Below are 19,691 nucleotides of genomic sequence, written 5' to 3' on the forward strand. Positions count from 1 at the left end.
TCTTTCCTCCCTCAGGTGATGCACAATCAAGGTAGCTTCAGTTTCCTGTTGTGTGGAATGATCTTCGGCTGCCTGGGATTCGCCTTCTTCGTTTTGCTGTTCTTCGTCCAGCAGAGTCACAAAAACTTCATGGAAGGTGCGTCGACTCTCTCAATTTACATTGTTGCCCGTAATCGGTGGATGCTTTTATTCAAAACAACTTACATTGAGCTCAAAGTATACATTTGTGTGTTCATTGGGAATCAAAGCTCTGATCTCGGCATTGTGAGTGCCAAGCTCTACCAGCTGAATAAAACTAGTCTTGTCCTTTTAGCTAAAACTAATAGTTTGGCTTATCAAATAACACTTCTTACCATTCATTTGTGAGATGCATCTAACATCTAGGATTGTTATACAGCTTTACCTGGTGACTCCCCTGCTGAAAGACTTGAGGAAAACGGGATTGAGACCTGTTCTGCTGCCGTGCTGAACTCATGGGACACGTCAGAGCAGAAAGCATCCATCGATCCATAACAATGGAGAATATGGATGAAAAATGCAAAGGGACAATGGTGTCATGGACTCAGGGACATCAAGGACCAAATATATCCTTGGATGATCATGCACATCATCGACAGAGCTAAAAAAAAAAAATGTCATGAAGTGTTAAATGTTTATTTTTGTATTAAAGTATTTTTGGATGAATGAAACGATCTTGTGCACAAATGTCACAATTTAACCATTTTCGATGGCTTCAATGGATATGTGCAATACAATAACAGCTTTAAAGAAAAGTTGGTTTTTATTTTATTTAGAAAAGATGTTTATTTTTAGAAACAGGCTGACCAATCAGCATTGGAATATCAGTGGTTGTTATTGGATCAAAATAACAACATAAAAAAAAATAGTATTTACTATTTTTGTGAATGTGTAAAAGCCCTGCAATGTTTTCTTTGAATGCATCTTTAGCATCTTAATTGGACTGGGCTCGTGCATTGTGTTGCTTTTGTTCTTCGCAGCCTCATTCAAACCCTGCTGGCTGTCAGTCTTATTCACAAATCAGCAGCCAATTCATTCTCTGCCAAAGCTGATGTGCTCATAACACATTTGTGGTGAAGAGATTAAAGTCATTAAAGGACATCCTACTGTTTTCCTGGAAAAGTTTCCTTGTATTGTGCTGTATGGCTTCAGGTCTGACGGTTCGTCTAAAGCCAGTGAACTCTTTGTTCAGGTGGGCGATCCTGATTGTTGGAGGTTGCTGTGTCAGCGTATTTCTCTTGGCCTGGGTAAAATTCTATTTGTTTTTCTGGTTTACGCAGGTGTCAGACATGCTAACGTTAACATAATTGCTGCATAAATGAGGTCAGTGAAGACGCACAAACCAAACGAGTTACTGTTTTTCTTTTTTTATATAGAAATCCTCCTTCCTTTCCAACATCCACAGACTAGTATAACAGGTATGCCAATGAACAGATTTGTAAACATTTGAACTGCTTGAGACAATCTGAAAATACATTTGCACAAAAATATTTAAAACATTTGGTGTCAATATAGTACCATAACAGTTGAATTGATCATTATCATCCCTTTTTCCACACAAAAAAAATTAACCATGAAAAAAAAACATTGTTCGAAATGCAGTGCAGTCATGACATGTCAACATTTAGAGGATGAGAAAATCTTATGCGTCTTAAAAGCTTAATATCGGCACTTTTCAAGAATAGGGTACAAAATAGCAATCTATTAAATTTCCGAAGCATATTTAAGATACTAAAGATATTAAAGTGCCCCAATTATGGGTTATGAAAGGTTTATATTTTGGTTTTGGGAGTCCCCAACAATAGGTTGACATGCATGCAAGGTCAAAAAACACTTTTATTGTCTTATAATATGCATTTATTTTTACCTTATTTGCTCAACGACTCCTAAACGATTCGTTCAACGCTTACCTCCTTTGCGTGACGTTAATCTGTGGTGATTGGTCCCATTTTTATTTCATAATGCCTGATAAAGTAGCGTTTGTAAGCGCAGTGCTGTTTTGTGTACAGCGTTACTGGGGAAACCGCTATTTTTACCGCTCCAAAAGCGACACCTAGTGGCAAAGAATGAATTTGCATTTTTATTCAAACCAACACAAAAAGACCAACAAGTGGGCGGGCAATATGCTAATGTATTATGTTGACGTCAACATGAAACGGCTTGGGATTCGTTTTAAAAACGACTCGTTTCAATGATTCAGTCGACTTTTTTTTTGGGACACAATAACTTTATACACGGTGCAATTTCAGATTTAAAACGTGGCAGGATGTTTTCATTCACTTAGAGCTGTGTTACACACTGCACGAAAGGTAATTTTCAAAAATCCATAATAGGGGCACTTTAATAAAGTATTGTATATGGAGTTCCTGAAGAAGAAAAAAATCTAATCCGTTATAAGGTCTGAATATGGGTTAAAAGCCTGATTTGTCATTTTTCTTTTCGTGTGATTTCTTGCAATAAAATTCAAATAAAAATACACCATAATGGGTAACAGGGTTGCAAGTAATTAATGTTTTACTCGGCAGGGGATAGTTTTCCAAATGTTGTTGTAAACATATATATATATATATATATATATATATATTTAAGAATGTGCTATTTTTGGAATGGTTAAGAATACAGTTAACACAATGGGCCTCATTTACGAAACGAACGTACGACAGAAAATATGTGCAAATTTACAAAATAGAATGACACTATATAATTGTATGTTCTGTTAGTTAATAGAAAGAGCTCACATGATGTCAATTTCTGGGTGTGACCATTTTAGGGTAACTTGCTATTTTTGGGGGGAAATTATGGGGTAAGCAGGTTGCAGGCAAAAGCAGGAACAGCCAAATAGAATGTGGATAAAATATATAATCGAATATATCTCAAATATATTAATTGAATATCAATTACTTTTCATGTTAGAAAATATTTTAACATTTTTAATAGTGCTCGCTAAAGACTGATTTGTATGGAAGCTTGTTTCTGCCACTGAATAAATAAAATTTAAAATAAAAAAAGGTAATTGCGACTTTCTCACAATTCAGACTTTTTTCGTAATTGCGAGTTTACATCTCGCAATTCCGACTTTCTCAGAATTACGTGATACAAACTCACAATTATGATTTTTTTTTTCTCAGAATCGCATGATGTAATCTCACAGTTGTAGGTTGTAGTCAGAATTGTGGGATGTAAGCTGACTAACTCGCAATTGCCTTTTTCGCGAGTTTTAATCTCAGAATTCTGAGGAAAAGAAGTTAGAATTGTGAGGAAAAAAAGTCGCAATTACATTTGATATTTTTTATTCAGTGGTGGAAATGGGCTTCCATAGATTTGTCATAATTGCTTGCTTAAAAAAATTAAAATAAAGAACACTAATTTATTCCCTATTTGTAAAAAGTGCCATTTTTGTAAAATACAGGGCTTTCTAACTTTTTAGAATGGAAAATCTCAGTTAAGAGAACATGTTTATAGTAGGTGATAAAGTAATTCTAAAATATCTTTTACTTATGCCAGAAAGTCTTAAAATCCATTACAAAATCTCTGTGCAGCAAAACGTTTAAATGCATAGTTTACAAATGTTGATCCAAAACCTAAATTTGAGTGCTTGGGGTGGTGGAGTCACTAGTAAGCTGACATTTACAGTTTTACAACAGATTCTAAAAAATACAAAGTGCCAGTAAAGAGAAAAAATGAGGAGAGAGAGAGAGAGAGAGAGAAAAAAAGAGGCAATTTAAGTGCTTAAAGACTCGCATTAAAATACAACAGATGTTGAGTATGGCTACAATAGTTAAATGTGTTTGGGGGGAAACCAAACTCACAAACAGAAGAAACATAACATCATTGCTTAACAGCTAAACGGATATGACAAACCCATTTTATCCATTACAGGGAGAAATTTGAATTTTCATAGAAACAAAACAAATGACTATTTAATGACATAAAAATAAATGCAGCCCCACTAAAATCTACTAAGTGGGTAAGACAGCATTTAACTAAAATAATGGAAACAGGTTAAAAACAAGTCACATTGCACACTGCACAAAATCCATTATTCAAAAGGTAAAAGGCATTAAGCAACTCAATATCCCCTCGATGAGAAGGCAATTGCATGTGCAGTGCTCACGATACAAGCAAGAGCAATCAAACAGTCTGAATTCTGCAGGAATGCAAATGAAGACGTTTCACACTATAGGACCTCAAGAAAACAGGTCACGGTGAAAATACTACAAAACAACAGCACAATGCTACTGACATCCCATCACATCTTACTGTATGTACAATGAAACATTTCAACTTATGTACTTAAAAGGAATATTTTAACCCCCTCCCTCAATATGAATTTCTTTCTTCCATGGAACAAAAAAGGAGATATTTTGCACAATGTCCAAGCTGCTCTTTTCCATACAATGAAAGTAGATGATTTATAGGTCCAAAAAGAGCATAAAAGCACCATAGATTTAATTTATAGTGTTATATGAAAAGCAGTTTATAGTTACAATCTCGGTTAAAAAAATGTCAGTCTGTTCCTCGCACAAAACAACTGTATGGCTTCAGAAAAAGCACAAATCGTACATATAAATGAATTGGCTTTTATGTATGGAAAAGACATTCTGCAAAATCTCATTTTTGTCATGCAGGTTTGGAACAACAGTGAGAATGAAAAAAAGAAAAATCAACTAATTAAATGTTAGCTGTTTGCACACTTGCACTACAAGAGCAGCTATTAAAATGGAATAAAATGTCCCTATGCAGACTGAAAATATTAACCCAACAGTACTAGAAAGTATGAGTAAACAATATTTCATTTGATCCATTTTTAACTGGATCTGAATTTAGATTCTAGCTTTTATTATCTATGTTTATGATATTATGCCGAAGGAATGTTCTGGGTTAAATACAACTCAAACTTGTATTTAAGATGTTAAGACCCTGATCTAGGGTCATTTGTGTTTTAAAAAATTAAAGAAAATAAAGAAAAAAACGTATGTACAATTTATGTTTTGGAGCAATAAATGTCTTTATATTGAGTCAAAATTATGTTCTGTGCTCACAAATGCTGTCAAAATCCATATTTAACCCAGAACAATCCTTTAAATAGCTGAAGTTTTAGCTTCTTTTGGTAGCAAAGGACAAAACATAGCCTTTCCGAAAAGAAACAATTAACTAAACTGTTGCCTATTTTGATTTTACTGGCAACAGACAACAGGACTTGAAGGCAACGTGTTAGTATGGGTGTGAAAGAACCATTTCTTCCACTCGGATCAGTTTGTTGGATATTAACATAGAGCTTTGTGAAAGGATAAGGACTATGGGTAATCATACAATACCTGAGAGCTGAATTTGAGATGCTGAACAGTTCCTGTTTTTATATACATATGTATTTTTTTTTATCCCTTTCTATTTTTATCATTGCACTTTAAGTGGTCTTATAGGGAGGGACTTACAGAGCTCGGTTTCTGCAACATGAATGTCAGCATTTAAACCTTGTTCCAGTTTTGCATCTAATGCATGTCAGTTATAAATCATGGCTTGTTGAGTTTAGGACTCTTAGAGGTAGGGTTTTATGTTGTGCAACATATGGGCACTCATTTTTTAAATTGGTTTATAAGTGGAGATGTAAAACTGCCAAACGCTCCACAAAAACAATACAACGATGCTGCATTGACATCATAGAGTGGCTGCAGAATTTGGTTCAGACATTTAGCAATCTTTGCCGGTGTTGTGCAATATTCAATTCTCTTTCAGAATACAAAGTCCACTGGCCCCTAAAATAATTCCAGGACTTGTTCTGGGTATTCTTTATATATAATGCCTGATCAGAGACACTACTTTATAATTTGTGGTAAATAAATCACTTAATCTTTTAAATTATACATAAAACACACAATACAGTGCAAACGTTTGGGATCTGTACGTTTTATTTAACGTTTCTGAAGGAAGTCTCTTATGCTCATCAAATCAATGTTGCATTTATTTGAAAAAAAAAAAAATTGTGAAATATTACAATTTAAAATAACAATTTTCTGTTTTAATATATTGTAAAATGCAATTTATTCCTGTGATGCAAAGCTGAATATTCAGCATCTCCACGCTTGAGTGTCACATGATTCTTCAGAAATCATTCTAATGTGTATACAGTGCAAACGTTTGGGATCTGTAAGTTTTATTTAACGTTTCTGAAGGAAGTCTCTTATGCTCATCAAATCAATGTTGCATTTATTTGAAAAAAAAAAAAAATTGTGAAATATTACAATTTAAAATAACAATTTTCTGTTTTAATATATTGTAAAATGCAATTTATTCCTGTGATGCAAAGCTGAATATTCAGCATCTCCACGCTTGAGTGTCACATGATTCTTCAGAAATCATTCTAATGTGTTAATATAATATGCTAATATAGTTCCAATATAATATTTCTTATCATCATCAATGCTGAAAATAGTTGTGCTGATTAATATTTGTGTGGAATCCAATTTTTTTCAAGATTCTTTGATGACTAGAAAGTTCAAAAGAACAGCATTTATTTGAAATATAAATAATTTGTAAACATTATAAATATCTTTTTCGATCAAATGCATCCTTGATGAATAAAAGTATTAATCTCTAAAAAATAAATAAAGCTTACTGACCCCAAACTTTTAAATGATAATGTATCTTTAACAGTCTTTATGCATTTACTTTAATGCAGTTATATTTAAAATAAATGTGATGCTTTCAAAACACATGCCAGTTCTGAATGACCATCAATAGAGAAAAATATGTGGTATAATCTACCAGCAGGGGTTAACTGGACCATGCTAACCAGCCAACCCAGCTACAACAAGGACAGACACTTCTGACTGGGCATTATAAACAGCTTTGCCTTGTTGTCCAAGGTAGATTGTATTCTGCGGGGGGATTGAATCTTGCAAAACACCGGGAAAGCTGACAAATGCAGGAATGGTTTTGAGCATTTGGCCTGGGCTCTACAGGCAGCCATCCAGTTACGGTACTCATCCAACCGATCTCCACCAATCCAACCATCCTAATGGTGGGATGAGGCTTTAAACACTAAGCCGATGCCGTTCCATTCCATTTTATGCCGTGTAAACTCCATCAGCTTAATGGTGAATCGGCAGTCTATTGGAGTAAAGCAAGTCCTTGGGTTTTCCCACTCAACTGAAATCATTCCTAATGGCTTCCAGTCTTTCAGAGAGGGGAAATGGTTTGTATGAATAGATCTGCATGATAAGCATGGCTGCAGTGGCATATCTGGTGGTGTTACGGTAATGGTTCAATGGCGTTGGGGCGTGTGTGGAAACACACTTCATTAGACAGTCGCCATCAAGCATTGGAACGAGGATGATGCCAATTTAGCTTACTAAATAGCCTCTCAAAAATATGCATCATGGTCAAAGCACCAGAAAAGTTCCTGGCGTCTTGATTATTAGCCTCAATATTCCTTAAGAGATAGTTCACCCAAAAATGAATGAAATATAACTTTCTTTCTTCTGTTCAACACAAAAGATGATATCTCAGTGTGAAGGTCAGTTGGGTTCAATGTTGTTTTGTTGACTTCCATTGCATGGACACTCTCCAAATGACTGCGTTCCTCAGAAAAAAATAGAAAGACATGCAGGTATGGAATGACGTGAATTTTCATTTTTGATGAACTATACAAAATAAACTTGACTTCTGCCGACTCTGATTGCAATCATTACAAAAAGTGATTGTGTTCATGTGGCTCTTGAACAATAAAATGTTGTCAGGAATGTGTTTGAGGGTCGCACCATCTAGCTTTACTAGGTGATGCACTGAATTGTAGATGTAGACTAGGGCTGCACGATAAATCGAAATGGAATCGAGATCGCGATTCGACAGAAGCTGCGATTGTCATGCGTATCTTTCAGTGAAGCACGGTTCTGTGATCAGCAGTAAATCTCCATCCAAAGGCCAGAGGGCGCTCTCGTGCTGAAACTCCAAATACACCTCGCAGAAGAAACCCAGAAAATCGCTGCAGCTGAATAAACAGAAGATTCAACTGCTTTCATTGATTCAACGTGACTAATAAACACACGACTACGGCAATATATGGTTTATCTGAGTTCTTATTATAATTTTCATTAAAATAAAGTATATTTATAATGCAATGCCTTTATCACTGCTTAAATACTATGAAATATGTTGCGTGCCTTTTTCTGTTTAAGAAGCCACATCATCTCACAGGAGGATTTATTTCAAACACTCGACTGACGTTATGAAGTGAGTTTGGAGTAAAAATATGTTATTAAATGTGGTATTTTCACATGCTTTCAGATGGAGCAGCATTTACTTCACAGAGCCGTAGTTCACTGAGAAGCTATGCAAACAGCTGTCATTATCGCAAACGATTTCAGAATCGATTTTTTTTGCGTAACTTGTCAGTGAACTACGGCTGTGTGTAGTAAACTCTGCTCCATCTGAAAGCACGTGATGATAATTTCCTGCTGATTACAGAACCGGCATTACTATCAAAATGCGCATGACAATCGCATTCGATTAATCGTGCAGCCCTAATGTAGACATAATAGAATGAAAATTGGCATGTACACAAACTGCGTCCCAGAGTGGCTGGGTGACATTAGTTTTGTAAAATAAGCCAACTAGTTCACTACTTCTTATCTGCATGGCTAGTAAACATGAACAGGCGCAAAAGCCCTAGTAAGTGCAGCTTGTTTTCATCCAAGTGCTGTTCGTGGGGTTACTGAGACAGAACACTTTAAATACATAGCAGTAAGTGCAGCATGAAGAAAGGTGCAAGATAAAACAGAGGTCACCTTTATCAAAATCACAAGGCAAAGGGGCGGTTTAGCTTGGCAAGGCAGGTTTGTTTGAGGACTTCCCAAACAAAAGGCAAACATGAGTTGAGACGAGGTGAACTTGTTGGATTATGTACAAAACGATCCCTCTTTATCCAATGCTATACAAACACATGGTGCCGACGTCATGTGAGAATCTCTTCTACGTCTGATCGAAGTCTTAAGCTCCACAAGAAACAAAACACAAGGAAATTCAATCAGGATCCTAATCAAATGATCAAGCAATGGCTGTTTTACGATAAGCTCCCATACTGGCAGCTGTGCAGATCAACAGCCATCTGCTTTAGTCTCACTACAGCCAATCCCTGAAGAGCAGTGCATTAAAAAAAAATAGAAACAAAAGATTTACAGTGTCCTGCAGACACTATCTGATGGCTTGATATACATCCGTAAGAAAGTATCAGTGACATCAAAAAGGTTCAAGAGGCAAACGGATGCTCTTGACGCTTTAACGGTGGTCATAAGTCTTCGTTACCTGAAGGATGTCAGATCGAGTGAACAGAATGAGGTTAATCTGCGTTTATCAATCAAGAACATGAGGCAAAGATGAAGTGTGCCGGTCTTTCTCCCTCTCTTATGTCTTCTGTGGGTCGGGTGAGAGAGGGCCAGGCGTGTTGGTGCCGTCTAAATTATACACGGGAACAGAGAACTGCGTGGAACTCAGGACAGAAGGAAACTGATAAAATGAAAAGAAACAGAATGAAAAAAACTGAAAGCATCCTTTCTGGGATATTGTTATTTTAATGTGAACATCTCAATGTGTCTAAAGGTGTTTTCACCAGTGTTGTTATCAATAACTAATACTAAAACTATTAAAATTGTTTTTGTTCATTGAAATAAAGGTAAAATAAAATACAAATATTAGATGAAAAACTTAAATGAAAATTAAATGAGAATTAGTGCATTAGCAACTAACTGAAATAAAGTTTAAGTTAAATGAAATAAAATAAAGCTAAATGACTAAATGTAAATTATATATATATATATATATATATATATATATACACACAAAAAAAAACGTAAGATATAATTAAATAGAAAACAAAAAAAATTATTTAGTAATAAATACTATAATAATATATAAATAATACTAAAATAACACTAGTTTTCAGACTTTCACACCAAAAGTTTCTGGTGCAGATAGTTTGATTAAGTTGATAAGAAAGATGTTGTAAACTAAATCATAAATTAATATCCAATAATTAATAACCAATAACTATACCCAATAATACAAATTATTTTAATAGCAACTTTAAAGCAACAATTAAAATATATTAATATATTTTTTGTAAATATAAATAATACATTTAGTTATAAAAACAAATTTCACTACAAAAAAAATTACATTGATTACATAAGTATGATTTTTTTTTTTTTTTCAAGGTTTGAAAAAACACTGTTTTGTAATTCTCTGATATTTCCCGTTTTTCCAGGCCTGTGGGAATCCTAAACGACTTACCGACTCAAAACCTTGCACAAAGAGATCCCTCCCATTACATTCAACAAAGCTGTTTTCACTACAAGCGCCGTATCAAGTTGCTTATGATTTTTGTTCAGTGGAAATGTGGGCTGGTATGAGCACAAGCACCATATTGAGTGAAAAAGAATATATGTGATACTCACAGATGACATGATTTGAATCCAAATAATAACATGCGATTGTAATCTTAAGGAGGGTGGAATCAAATTTAGGTTTTAGACCAAGTGTAAAAATGGCCATCAGCTTAGTAAATCATTTCAAGTGGCTCACCTGGAAGAGGGTATGCGTGCCGTGTCTCCGGGCGGGACTGAGGGGTGCCACCGGACTGAGTGTGCTCCAGAAATGGATATTGGACAGAAGTGGACTGGGTGTGAGCAGCAGGGGTGTCTGCAACAAATGTGAACTTTTTCAGACTTTTGCTCAAAGTGAATCTCTTTCCAGCTTGCATTCATTAAAGATGCCTTCCCAAATACTCGTGAGCATCATGCCACAAAGCATTTGCAAGAGGCATAACCCTGAAATATAAATGTTTAATTAAAAGTGGCTTAATGAGACTTTAAAAAGCAATAAGAATTAATCACAGGGCAAGGGTGCTGCATTTCCCCAAAAACCATAAATAATAGATTTGAATTATAGTTTATTTCATCTTTCATCTCACTGAAGAGACAGCAGGAGGTTGATTCTCTGGGGCTGGCTGTATGAGTGCTCGTAAATGCAAAGATTGTGCAGTCTTAACGAGGTGATTCATCAAAGTAGCATCCAGCTAAACCTCACCATATGATGACGACCATTTAACAGCCAATGAGTGTCTCCAAGGCACATCATCACCAGTTTAAGTAGTGCACTACTGCCCTCTAGTGTCTTAACATTACATCAACTCAACCAAATAACCAAAAGGACTTCAATTTGACCTCATCATATTTCCTGTTCAGGATTACTACATTTTAAGAAAAAAATATGTTGGTTGTAAAATGGTCATTTTCTTTTAAACTACACACCCTCAGAGACAGTGATGATTTTTATCATCATTGGTCATTTTTTTTATTTTTACAACAGCCTGCTTATAATTGCAAGCATATTATGCATATTAAACAGGTTCACAAGCTATGTTGGCATAAAAGTTGCAAATATTGCAAAAACTATTTGTGAATAAATTGCATTAGAATACATTCAAATATCTCTATGCAAACTTGAAATGCAAATAATATTTCAAAAATGTCCAATCATAGCTTGCGGTTAACAATAAAATCACTTATTAAACCTTTTTTTTTCTTTCTCCTGCACTAGACTTTCCCATTTATGATTTGCTTGCTGAGTTTTGTTTGCAAAATAATAATATTTTTGGACAGATGGAAACTCGGACCACAAAATCTTAAAAGGGACAGTTCACCCAAAAATGTTCTGTCATCATTTACTAACCCTCAAATGGTTCCAAACCTCCAAATTTCTTTCTTCTGTTGAACAGAAAAGATTATATTTTGAAGAACGTTAGTAACCAAACAGTTGACGGTAGCCATTGACTTCCACAGTATGGAAAATAATACAATAGAAATTTGGTTACCAACATTCTTTTAAAATCTCTTTTTCATTTTCGGGTGAATGTGTGTGAAACAAGCATATAAGTAAATAACTGCACAAGAGGATACACCTCTAGTGAGACGGACAGAAAGTGTGACCCAGACATAAAATCTGCTGACGGTCTAATGATTCTAACAAATCAATGACAGCAACAAAAAAAAACAGCATTGAACATGTGTAATGTGGAAGTCAGGAGGGGACTGACCTGCAGGAAGGCTGGGGTGAGAGAAGCCGTAGGGAGGGATGGGCTGGACAGATTGAGAGGGCTGAGGTCAGAGCTGGTCACCACCAGTGTCGGCATCAACTCCAGGCCTTTGGGTTTCTTAGACTTTCCGCTGAGACTGCGGGGTGGAGATTCGGACATCTCAAAAACTGGTACTGTGTCCTTGAAAACAAAGATGGGCTGGTCCTGATAGATCACGAAAGGAAGAGAAAGATGGACATTTTCTTCTGTTTGAGAGGTTCAAAACATTGTAGAGTTTTAACAGGATAAAGGTGGACACTTTTTGTAATATTTACATTTTTACATTCAGTGTTTCCCACAGACTTACACTCTATGTGTGGCGGCACTTCGCCTGGGGGAAATATATATGTATATAATGTAAATATAAAACAGCAGACGGGCTTATTGAAAGTGCAGATTCACTCTCTGCCAGCAGGAGGCGCTTTAGGAGCGGCAGAACTAGCAGTTTCCCCGGTAACGGCTGTAATCAAAACAGCGCTGCCCTTATGAACGCTACTTTATCAGGCATTATAGGAAATATGAAATGAAAATGACATCAAAACTTTTCTGAAAACAATCGGTTCCCTTCAAAAAAAGATACATTTATATAAAAACACCCGTGCTGCGTTTTGACTTTGAAACGTGCAGAGCTCATGTTTATTCAGCAAAGTCAAAGCCTTTTGGAAAATCTATTTGTGGCGGTCAGTGTTGATATTGTGGCGGGCTGCCACAAATAAATCAATGTATGGGAAACCAGGGTATATTCTTCATTTAGAAATGTATAAATGTTTTATTTGAAGTGATTCAAGTCCTATTCATGCTACATTTAAAATAAACACCATAAACATAAAGTACTGGCAAATTTTCCACACCAACACTATTCTGATTTAGTCCAATGCTGAATGTATGCCATTTCAATTTTCATAAATTTCAGCTGTGGAAAATAGGCTAACTTCCGTCAACATAACCAACGTGACCACCTGCTTGCACAGGGAGTGTGCTGGGGACTATTTTCAGGTGCTGCATAATATCATTGCGCCTGCTGCACCAAAAGTACGGCAGCAAAGTTCCTTGATTATTACACCGGAATGAGAGTATATCTCCTAGCCATATCGGCATAGAAAATCGCAACTTTTAATTTTCCGTCAAGTCATAGTACACGATGTAACTACAGAAGAGTCATATTTTTAAATAGGAAAAATATTGAAACTCTTAGGTCATTTTTGAGCGAGATGCTAATGGTCTAATCAGATTCAATGATCTATGCTAAGCTACTGCTAAAAGTGCTACCGCCAGACCCGGAGATCGGCTGAATGGATTCGAAAATGTTAAAACTCAACCGTTTAACTCTAGGGAAGTTGAAAAATTAGCCTATTTTCAAAAATAGTGGAGTGTTCCTTTAAGCTTTTCATGTCTTTTTGTGCTTGTATGTTTAAACTGGCGAGGTGTATTTGTTCGTTCAGGCACGGGAGGAAGCAAAGAAGAGCTCTGTCTCCGTGTGCGCACCGAACTCGGCACACAAACTCTCCGTTTTTCGCGTCTTGTGTTTGAATGCTTTAAACTGTTTTGAATGGTTAAATTGGCAAGGCTTAAAACACGTGCAATTGATAAGCTTTCATGCCGGAGCGACGAGACAAAACCAATAAAACCCATTATAAACGAAGCATTTGTTGCATCCAGTGGGGACATAATTACGAATTATAATTACTTAAACTGTCTTTTTATAAACATAAAACCATGTCTGCATTTGTGATCGGAGAAATGACAAACAACAAGCGCTACTCTACACTGCTCAAAACTTGCGTTTAATTCGTCAGTGGCAAATTCCTTATACATAAAAAAACGTACTTGCAGTCTGTGAGTCAGAACAACCGGCATTGTGGTCTACTCTACCAGGACCAGGAAACAGTCCTCCATAAAATGTGCTGCACACATCTGAATATTTGGGTTGAACTGTTCTGGAACAGTGTTGTAAATACAACTTAACCACTGATTTTTAGTCGTGTCCTCTTTTGGAAGGCCAACAAAGTAGATTCGCTTTCACAACGAAACACAACGTCACACATGGCGGCCTTGAGTGAGCGGAGGCCGGTGGCTTGAGTGAGTGGCGGCCAGCGTATTCGAAGCAGGAGTGGCCGGCGGGCTTGCGACAACCACATGTGACGACCCCGGGCTGGACTCCACTTCGTCCACGGTGAAAGCCGATCCGATGATCTACAGCGCAAAGTTGATGTATTTCCTCAGCGACCAGCATGGATCAGCTCTAGGCATGACGAAGCGAATATCGTCCTCTTTTGGAAGACCAAACAAATTAGTTTCGCTTTCACAACGAAACACACAGTGCGCCTTCATGACATGGCAGCGGCGGCAACAACACTACAGCGAGAATAAAGGTTACGCCTTTCTTTGCGTGAAATTTCTTTGCGGCGTTATGCAAATCTTCCCACATCGTTACGTAGACATGTGGGGGCGTGTTAGAACGAGCCGTTTTAGGTAGGCATGGTTGACTCTTCACTTTTATAAAGAATACCTCCTTGGTTTTGAGACTTTAGTCTTTGCAACTTTACAGATCTTCTTTATGCACCAAGAGCTTGTAACACTCCAAAGAGAAAGGAAAAATTGAAATCGCATCATATGACCCCTTTAATGTGGCTCTGAGGTGGCACTGTAGAGCCAAATGATCTGAATTGCATGAAGAAACATTCAGTAATCACGACTCTCTATATCCAAATACAGTTGAATCGTGAGATACCTAAAAAGATTCATTTGAAAATCTTGTGCTTTTTTCTTGTTCAGAAAAAAAGTAAATGTGGGGTTAAAAGGCCTCAAAGCTGCTAGCTTCTCTTCTAGGATTTGACACACCACCTTCCTTCCAATATTATGTATATTTTATTGTATTTTCCCAGTGGCAGTACTGAATAAGTAGGCATCAGCACTAAGTGTCATACCTGCAGCTGTAACTCTGAAGGCTGTGAGGAGAGGGACTCGATTTCACTGTCAATTACCAGCTCCTGGGAATCCGTCATCGGTGAAGAGCAGGGCGACTGGGAACGAGGGAGCGGCGATGAAGTGACTCTTGAGAGCGGGAAGCACATCATGGCATTCTCCGAGGTGGGATTCTCCACAAACGCACACACTACATGCGAGACGGCCGTCTGTTTGGCCTCAGGTTCTGCCGGAGCGAGCAGTGGGGCTTGGGTGAGCGGTGCCGGAAGTTCAGGCTTCTCTATAACAGAGGGAATGGTGTGTCTGTTCAGTGGCATGGTCCCAAATTTTATGACGGTGGGTGGCTGGGGCGACTCCTGGGCGGCCTTTTTCTCCATTTGCTTTTCTCCTGGATTTTCAATCTTTATGGATTTAAAAAGCTGCGTTCCTGACTGCAGAGAGGTCAAAGTGAAGGAAGTATACAAGCCAGAGTGGATATAGTCATTCCGGCTGGACAATTTGGACTGACCCGGTGTTCCTGCACCTCGGTCTGGGACGGCTTTGCTGTCTTTATCCCTGGAGATGTTTGCAGGTTTGTCAGAGAGGGGCAGAGGTCCGTTTGAGCCACTGTCTGCACCCTCCGTTCTGGCCATGACTTCTCCCTTTAGGATATCATGGAACGACACGAAACGATACACAAACTTCTGTCCGTTCACTTTTTTGATGATGTTCTGCAAGGAAGAAAATTTTAGAAAATTCATTTTTATTTTAGCTTACGAATGACTTTCTCCTACATAAAACTAAACATATCTATGCAATCACCCAAAGAAATCAACTAAAACGCCTTGTGTGTACATTTTTACAATCCAGTCTGTTGCGTTCTTCTATGCTCTCTCAAAAAAATAACATGCAATTAAGTAAATGAACCCGTGTTAAAAGAATGCGGAAAACAATACCTCTTGGCCTGTGGTGCCAAGATGAGGCTTAAAAAGCTAGTGCACTAAAACCTCAAACACGCGGTTCCCACTCAAGAATAAACTCCTAGCAAGAGGCCATTATTTCCTTACTGCACTAACGGGCTCAGTGACCCTTTTGTTTCAGTTCAGACTCAGAGTGACTTGATTGTGCGTTTAGAACAACAAAACTGATGGAGGAGTGTGGGGGAGATGAGAGGGCTGAAAGCTAGCAATTATAATAAACACTGATTTAAATATATGAGCACAACAGTGTTTATCAGGTGAATCAGAAAAGCCTGAAAGATTAGTTCATCCAAAAATGAAAAATTATTATATTATTTTATAATTTATTATTATTAAAATCTATAATTATTTTAGAATTTAGTTTTTATATAATATTATATTTTTATATAACTCCATATAATTTATTATAATTAAATTCTAATTTATTTGCATTGTGTACAAGAGTTTAGCAGAACATTCACACTGTGAGAACTTGAACACAAGTTCAATCTTTAAGATAGATGCTATAGATTTCACAATTAAATATTGGCAGATAATGATAAAAAAATCACTTATGTCGGCTGATATACAATACTATTCTTATATAAGGCAATCAAGAATCATGGAAGGCATGATTACTAATAGTCTGCTTCTCATAAAAAGATATCAAACAGCTTTTAAAATACTTGTAATATAGTGCACAAGGTGATACCTTTATAATGGTATTTTGACAAAATTCATCCACAGCTTATACATTCATCAAAACGTCAATAAAGTAAGTTGTAACAATTTGGACCAACATGAGGGTGAGTGAATGAGATGCTGCTGACTCCTGAGATGTTTCAGATGCTTGACAATACACACCTTGTCATAGTAGTAACGCAAAGCCCGGCTGAGTTTGTCGTAGTTCATGCTGGGTTTGTTTTTGCGGACACCCCATAATCTGGCCACCTCTTCCGCCTGCAACAGTTTGAACTCTCCATCCTCGTTGGTCCAGCAGATAAGCCGCTCATTGCTGTGATCCAACAACAGCTGCAGCAGGAACTGCCACAGGGTGACTGAGCTGTCCATGTCCTTCTCTATCTGCAGACGTGGGGTAAACGTTACCTTACGGGATCCTGTTTGCTCTCACAGCCTGACCGGCACGTCACGGCATATTCCAGCAAATATCCTGACAGAGGCTGAAATGAAAATCAAGATGCGATCACATTAATTAGACGGGTGCATATAAATGCCATCGTGTGACACGACCACCATCAACCACTGATTTTATGAAACGTATATCATTTACTTCTTATAAACGTAGATCGACCATTCTTGAATTCATAAAAACATGGTAAATACACACACCATATTATATACCAAATGGTACTTCAGCATAATCCTGGCAATGCGGAGAGTGCAGGAAGACTGTGTGTGTGTGTGTGTGTGTGTGTGTGTGTGTAAGCAGCTTAAATTAAAACTAAATCTGCCTTGACTCATCCGATATCCAGCTGGTAGTTGCCAAAGTGAGTGAAAAAAGTCTCCCACATACAATCTGACAGAACAGAACACACAAATATAGAAACAGAGAGGCGAGACGTGACAGCTTTCCTCAGACTGTACGAGACAACGTCTGGGAATTACAAACTACACAAACAAAGTTCAGGACAAAATGAACCTAGATATCATCAGCAATCACATATAGCTCAAAATTATGGCCTGTTGCATGACGACAGTGATTGCGTACTGTAAATGTGACACTTGTGCATCTTTAATTTAATGGCTAAAATTTGATGTATATTTTGTTTTTGCATATTTGTCCCTTTATTAAAGACCTAAATGACCCTAGAGCTCACCATAATTACACTTTAAGTACTAAATACTCTAATGGTGCATGTTGCCATCATACACACCCATCTGGATATTTAATATATACTAAATTTACAAATACATCTGAATGGTTTTGATTGTAGTTGTCATCTTATAATGACAAATTTAATCCATATAGAATACTATATGCATCTTTAATTAGGCTAAACATTAAAACTATACATATACCTTTGTTTTGAACTTAAAATGCCAGGACCAAAGGTTGGCAAAACTATGATAATAAATCCTAAATGTGCATTTAAGCATTTCAAATCACATAAAACTGTGTGTATTGTGGATTGCTGTATAACGTTAGTTAGGAGCTATACAGATTTTTAAAGGTTTTTTAATGCAAAACCTCCAGGTCAACTCGACCACATTTAACTGTCCAGGTACATCATTTACCATTCGTTTTACTTTTCAAATTCCTCTACAATACTTATAAAGTCAACAAATTAGAAGGTGATTGAAAATATACTCGAACGTCCAAAAATGTTAAACTACAAACCTGTTAGAACATAAGATTCATTACAGTTTAATGTCTGTCAAACTCACCCGAGAAGCTTTTTGCTCTCCAGAGTCGGACCTGAAGGGGTTTTCCGACGGATTAAAACCACAAATAAAATAAAAAATGCAGACTGTTTTCTTGGTTGTTTACATCGTGTAAAGATATTTGGTGGTCAGCTAGCATAGCGTGCTAATCCGCTAGCTAACGGAGTCTAGGCGAACTTTAAACTCATTAAACATGAGCGGATATAAACTCGACTATTTAAAGCGGTTTTCTGCCTTATTTACAATGAGAACGAAAAAAAAACGGGCAAAGAAGTAGAAAGGGAAACAATAACGTATCTCACGTACGTTACTCATATTTTTAGCAACCACAATAACACAATACAGGAAGCAAGCAACAAGCCCACCAGATTAATTACTTTCACTCCAACAGCGAACAATACAACTCCAGAACAAAGCCTCGGGTTTTATGAATTTGTAAAACAATAAGGTCCCTTCATTAATATCCTCCAGATGTAAATTCAGGATGAGAAACGCAGGGAAGCCACCAAGCCAATGAAGTGCAGTGAAAATATGGAGCCAGATCGGCCTCAAAAATAATACATTTATAAAACCAAATTCATAAATTCACAGCACAGTTTACATTTACAAAATCCGATTCGTAAATTCAAAACACAATTCATAAAGACAGAAGTAAAAGCATAAATATTTCCCCAAATGCTCACACAAAAGCATCTTACCTAAATAAATTTAAAATGTTTACACAAATATGTGTATATCAAGTTCTTGAATTAATTTCCATCACACATTTATGAATGATGTTACATGTATTTATGGATCGTTGAATCTGCATTTGCAAATCATCACACATGTGTGGACTGCTTTGAATTTGTGTGTGGTATTTTTGAGACCTTCCTGGCAGGCTAAGATTCATAAATATCTTTTTTTTGGAGCACCTGATTACAATTTCTACAAAATCACATTATGATTTATATCGTTCGCACAAAATACAGCTACCCGGTTAGCCTGCTGTCTTATACACCAAAGTTGCACATACCCTGTTTATTCAGCCTGGTATCATGTTTATACGTAGGTATTAATACATAACATTTACAAGCACAAAACGTACACTTTTGTACATTTTTATTCATGCTAAAACGTACAATTTAGACGTATTTCAACGTTTAAAACGTACAAATCGCTACGTACTTTTAGCTAAAAAACGTAAAAATATTTACGTATCTTTTATATCATTAAGATATTCGTATCAATGCAAATACAGACACATTTTGTATCAATAAGCGATTTAGATTTTTAGA

At 36.7% G+C, this 19,691-nt stretch overlaps 2 protein-coding genes across 8 annotated transcripts in view; one reads left to right on the plus strand and one right to left on the minus strand.

The window, feature by feature from the left end:
* The window catches only part of mfsd4aa (major facilitator superfamily domain containing 4Aa), a 17,009-nt gene extending 16,205 nt beyond the window's left edge, over positions 1–804 (plus strand). The window contains exons 9-10 of one of the 2 annotated variants that reach the window (XM_016268215.1): positions 16–136; positions 398–802. In XM_016268215.1, coding sequence (XP_016123701.1) covers positions 16–136; positions 398–513 — 237 coding nt within the window. In that variant the 3' untranslated portion in view covers positions 514–802. Of the gene's footprint in view, positions 1–15; positions 137–397 lie in introns of both variants that reach the window. The other variant, XM_016268216.1, reaches the window with a different exon arrangement.
* Positions 805–6,644: 5,840 nt separating this feature from the next.
* LOC107582393 (ETS domain-containing protein Elk-4-like) lies at positions 6,645–18,921 on the minus strand. 6 transcript variants are annotated; one of them, XR_001608945.1, is made up of 7 exons: positions 18,418–18,921; positions 16,876–17,192; positions 15,076–15,783; positions 12,110–12,313; positions 10,597–10,713; positions 9,322–9,522; positions 7,514–7,600 (listed from the first exon to the last, which is right to left on the minus strand). XR_001608945.1 is itself a non-coding variant. In XM_016268220.1 (6 exons), the coding sequence occupies exons 2-6, from the start codon at positions 17,080–17,082 to the stop codon at positions 7,536–7,538; spliced, it is 1,293 nt and encodes a 430-aa protein (XP_016123706.1). In that variant the 5' UTR covers positions 17,083–17,192; positions 18,418–18,921; the 3' UTR covers positions 6,645–7,535. The 6 variants fall into 6 exon arrangements, 3 of the variants coding, with proteins under 3 accessions (XP_016123706.1, XP_016123705.1, XP_016123704.1); XR_001608943.1 differs by having other exon boundaries at positions 7,528–7,592; positions 8,805–9,522; XR_001608944.1 differs by having other exon boundaries at positions 7,536–7,592.
* Positions 18,922–19,691: the final 770 nt, after the last annotated feature.

This window comes from Sinocyclocheilus grahami, unplaced genomic scaffold (assembly GCF_001515645.1).
Source record: "Sinocyclocheilus grahami isolate Dianchi unplaced genomic scaffold, SAMN03320097.WGS_v1.1 scaffold44.1, whole genome shotgun sequence".
NCBI lineage: Eukaryota > Metazoa > Chordata > Actinopteri > Cypriniformes > Cyprinidae > Sinocyclocheilus > Sinocyclocheilus grahami.

Bases quoted from the DNA above. Each gene is read 5' to 3' on its own strand.
- LOC107582393 (XM_016268218.1), bottom strand. From the start codon at position 17,082: ATGGACAGCTCAGTCACCCTGTGGCAGTTCCTGCTGCAGCTGTTGTTG. The intron at 15,784-16,875 runs GTGTGTATTGTC...TCTTCCTTGCAG, and splicing joins TGCGTTACTACTATGACAAG to AACATCATCAAAAAAGTGAA. The intron at 10,513-10,596 runs GTGAGCCACTTG...ACCCTCCTTAAG, and splicing joins GCACGCATACCCTCTTCCAG to ATTACAATCGCATGTTATTA.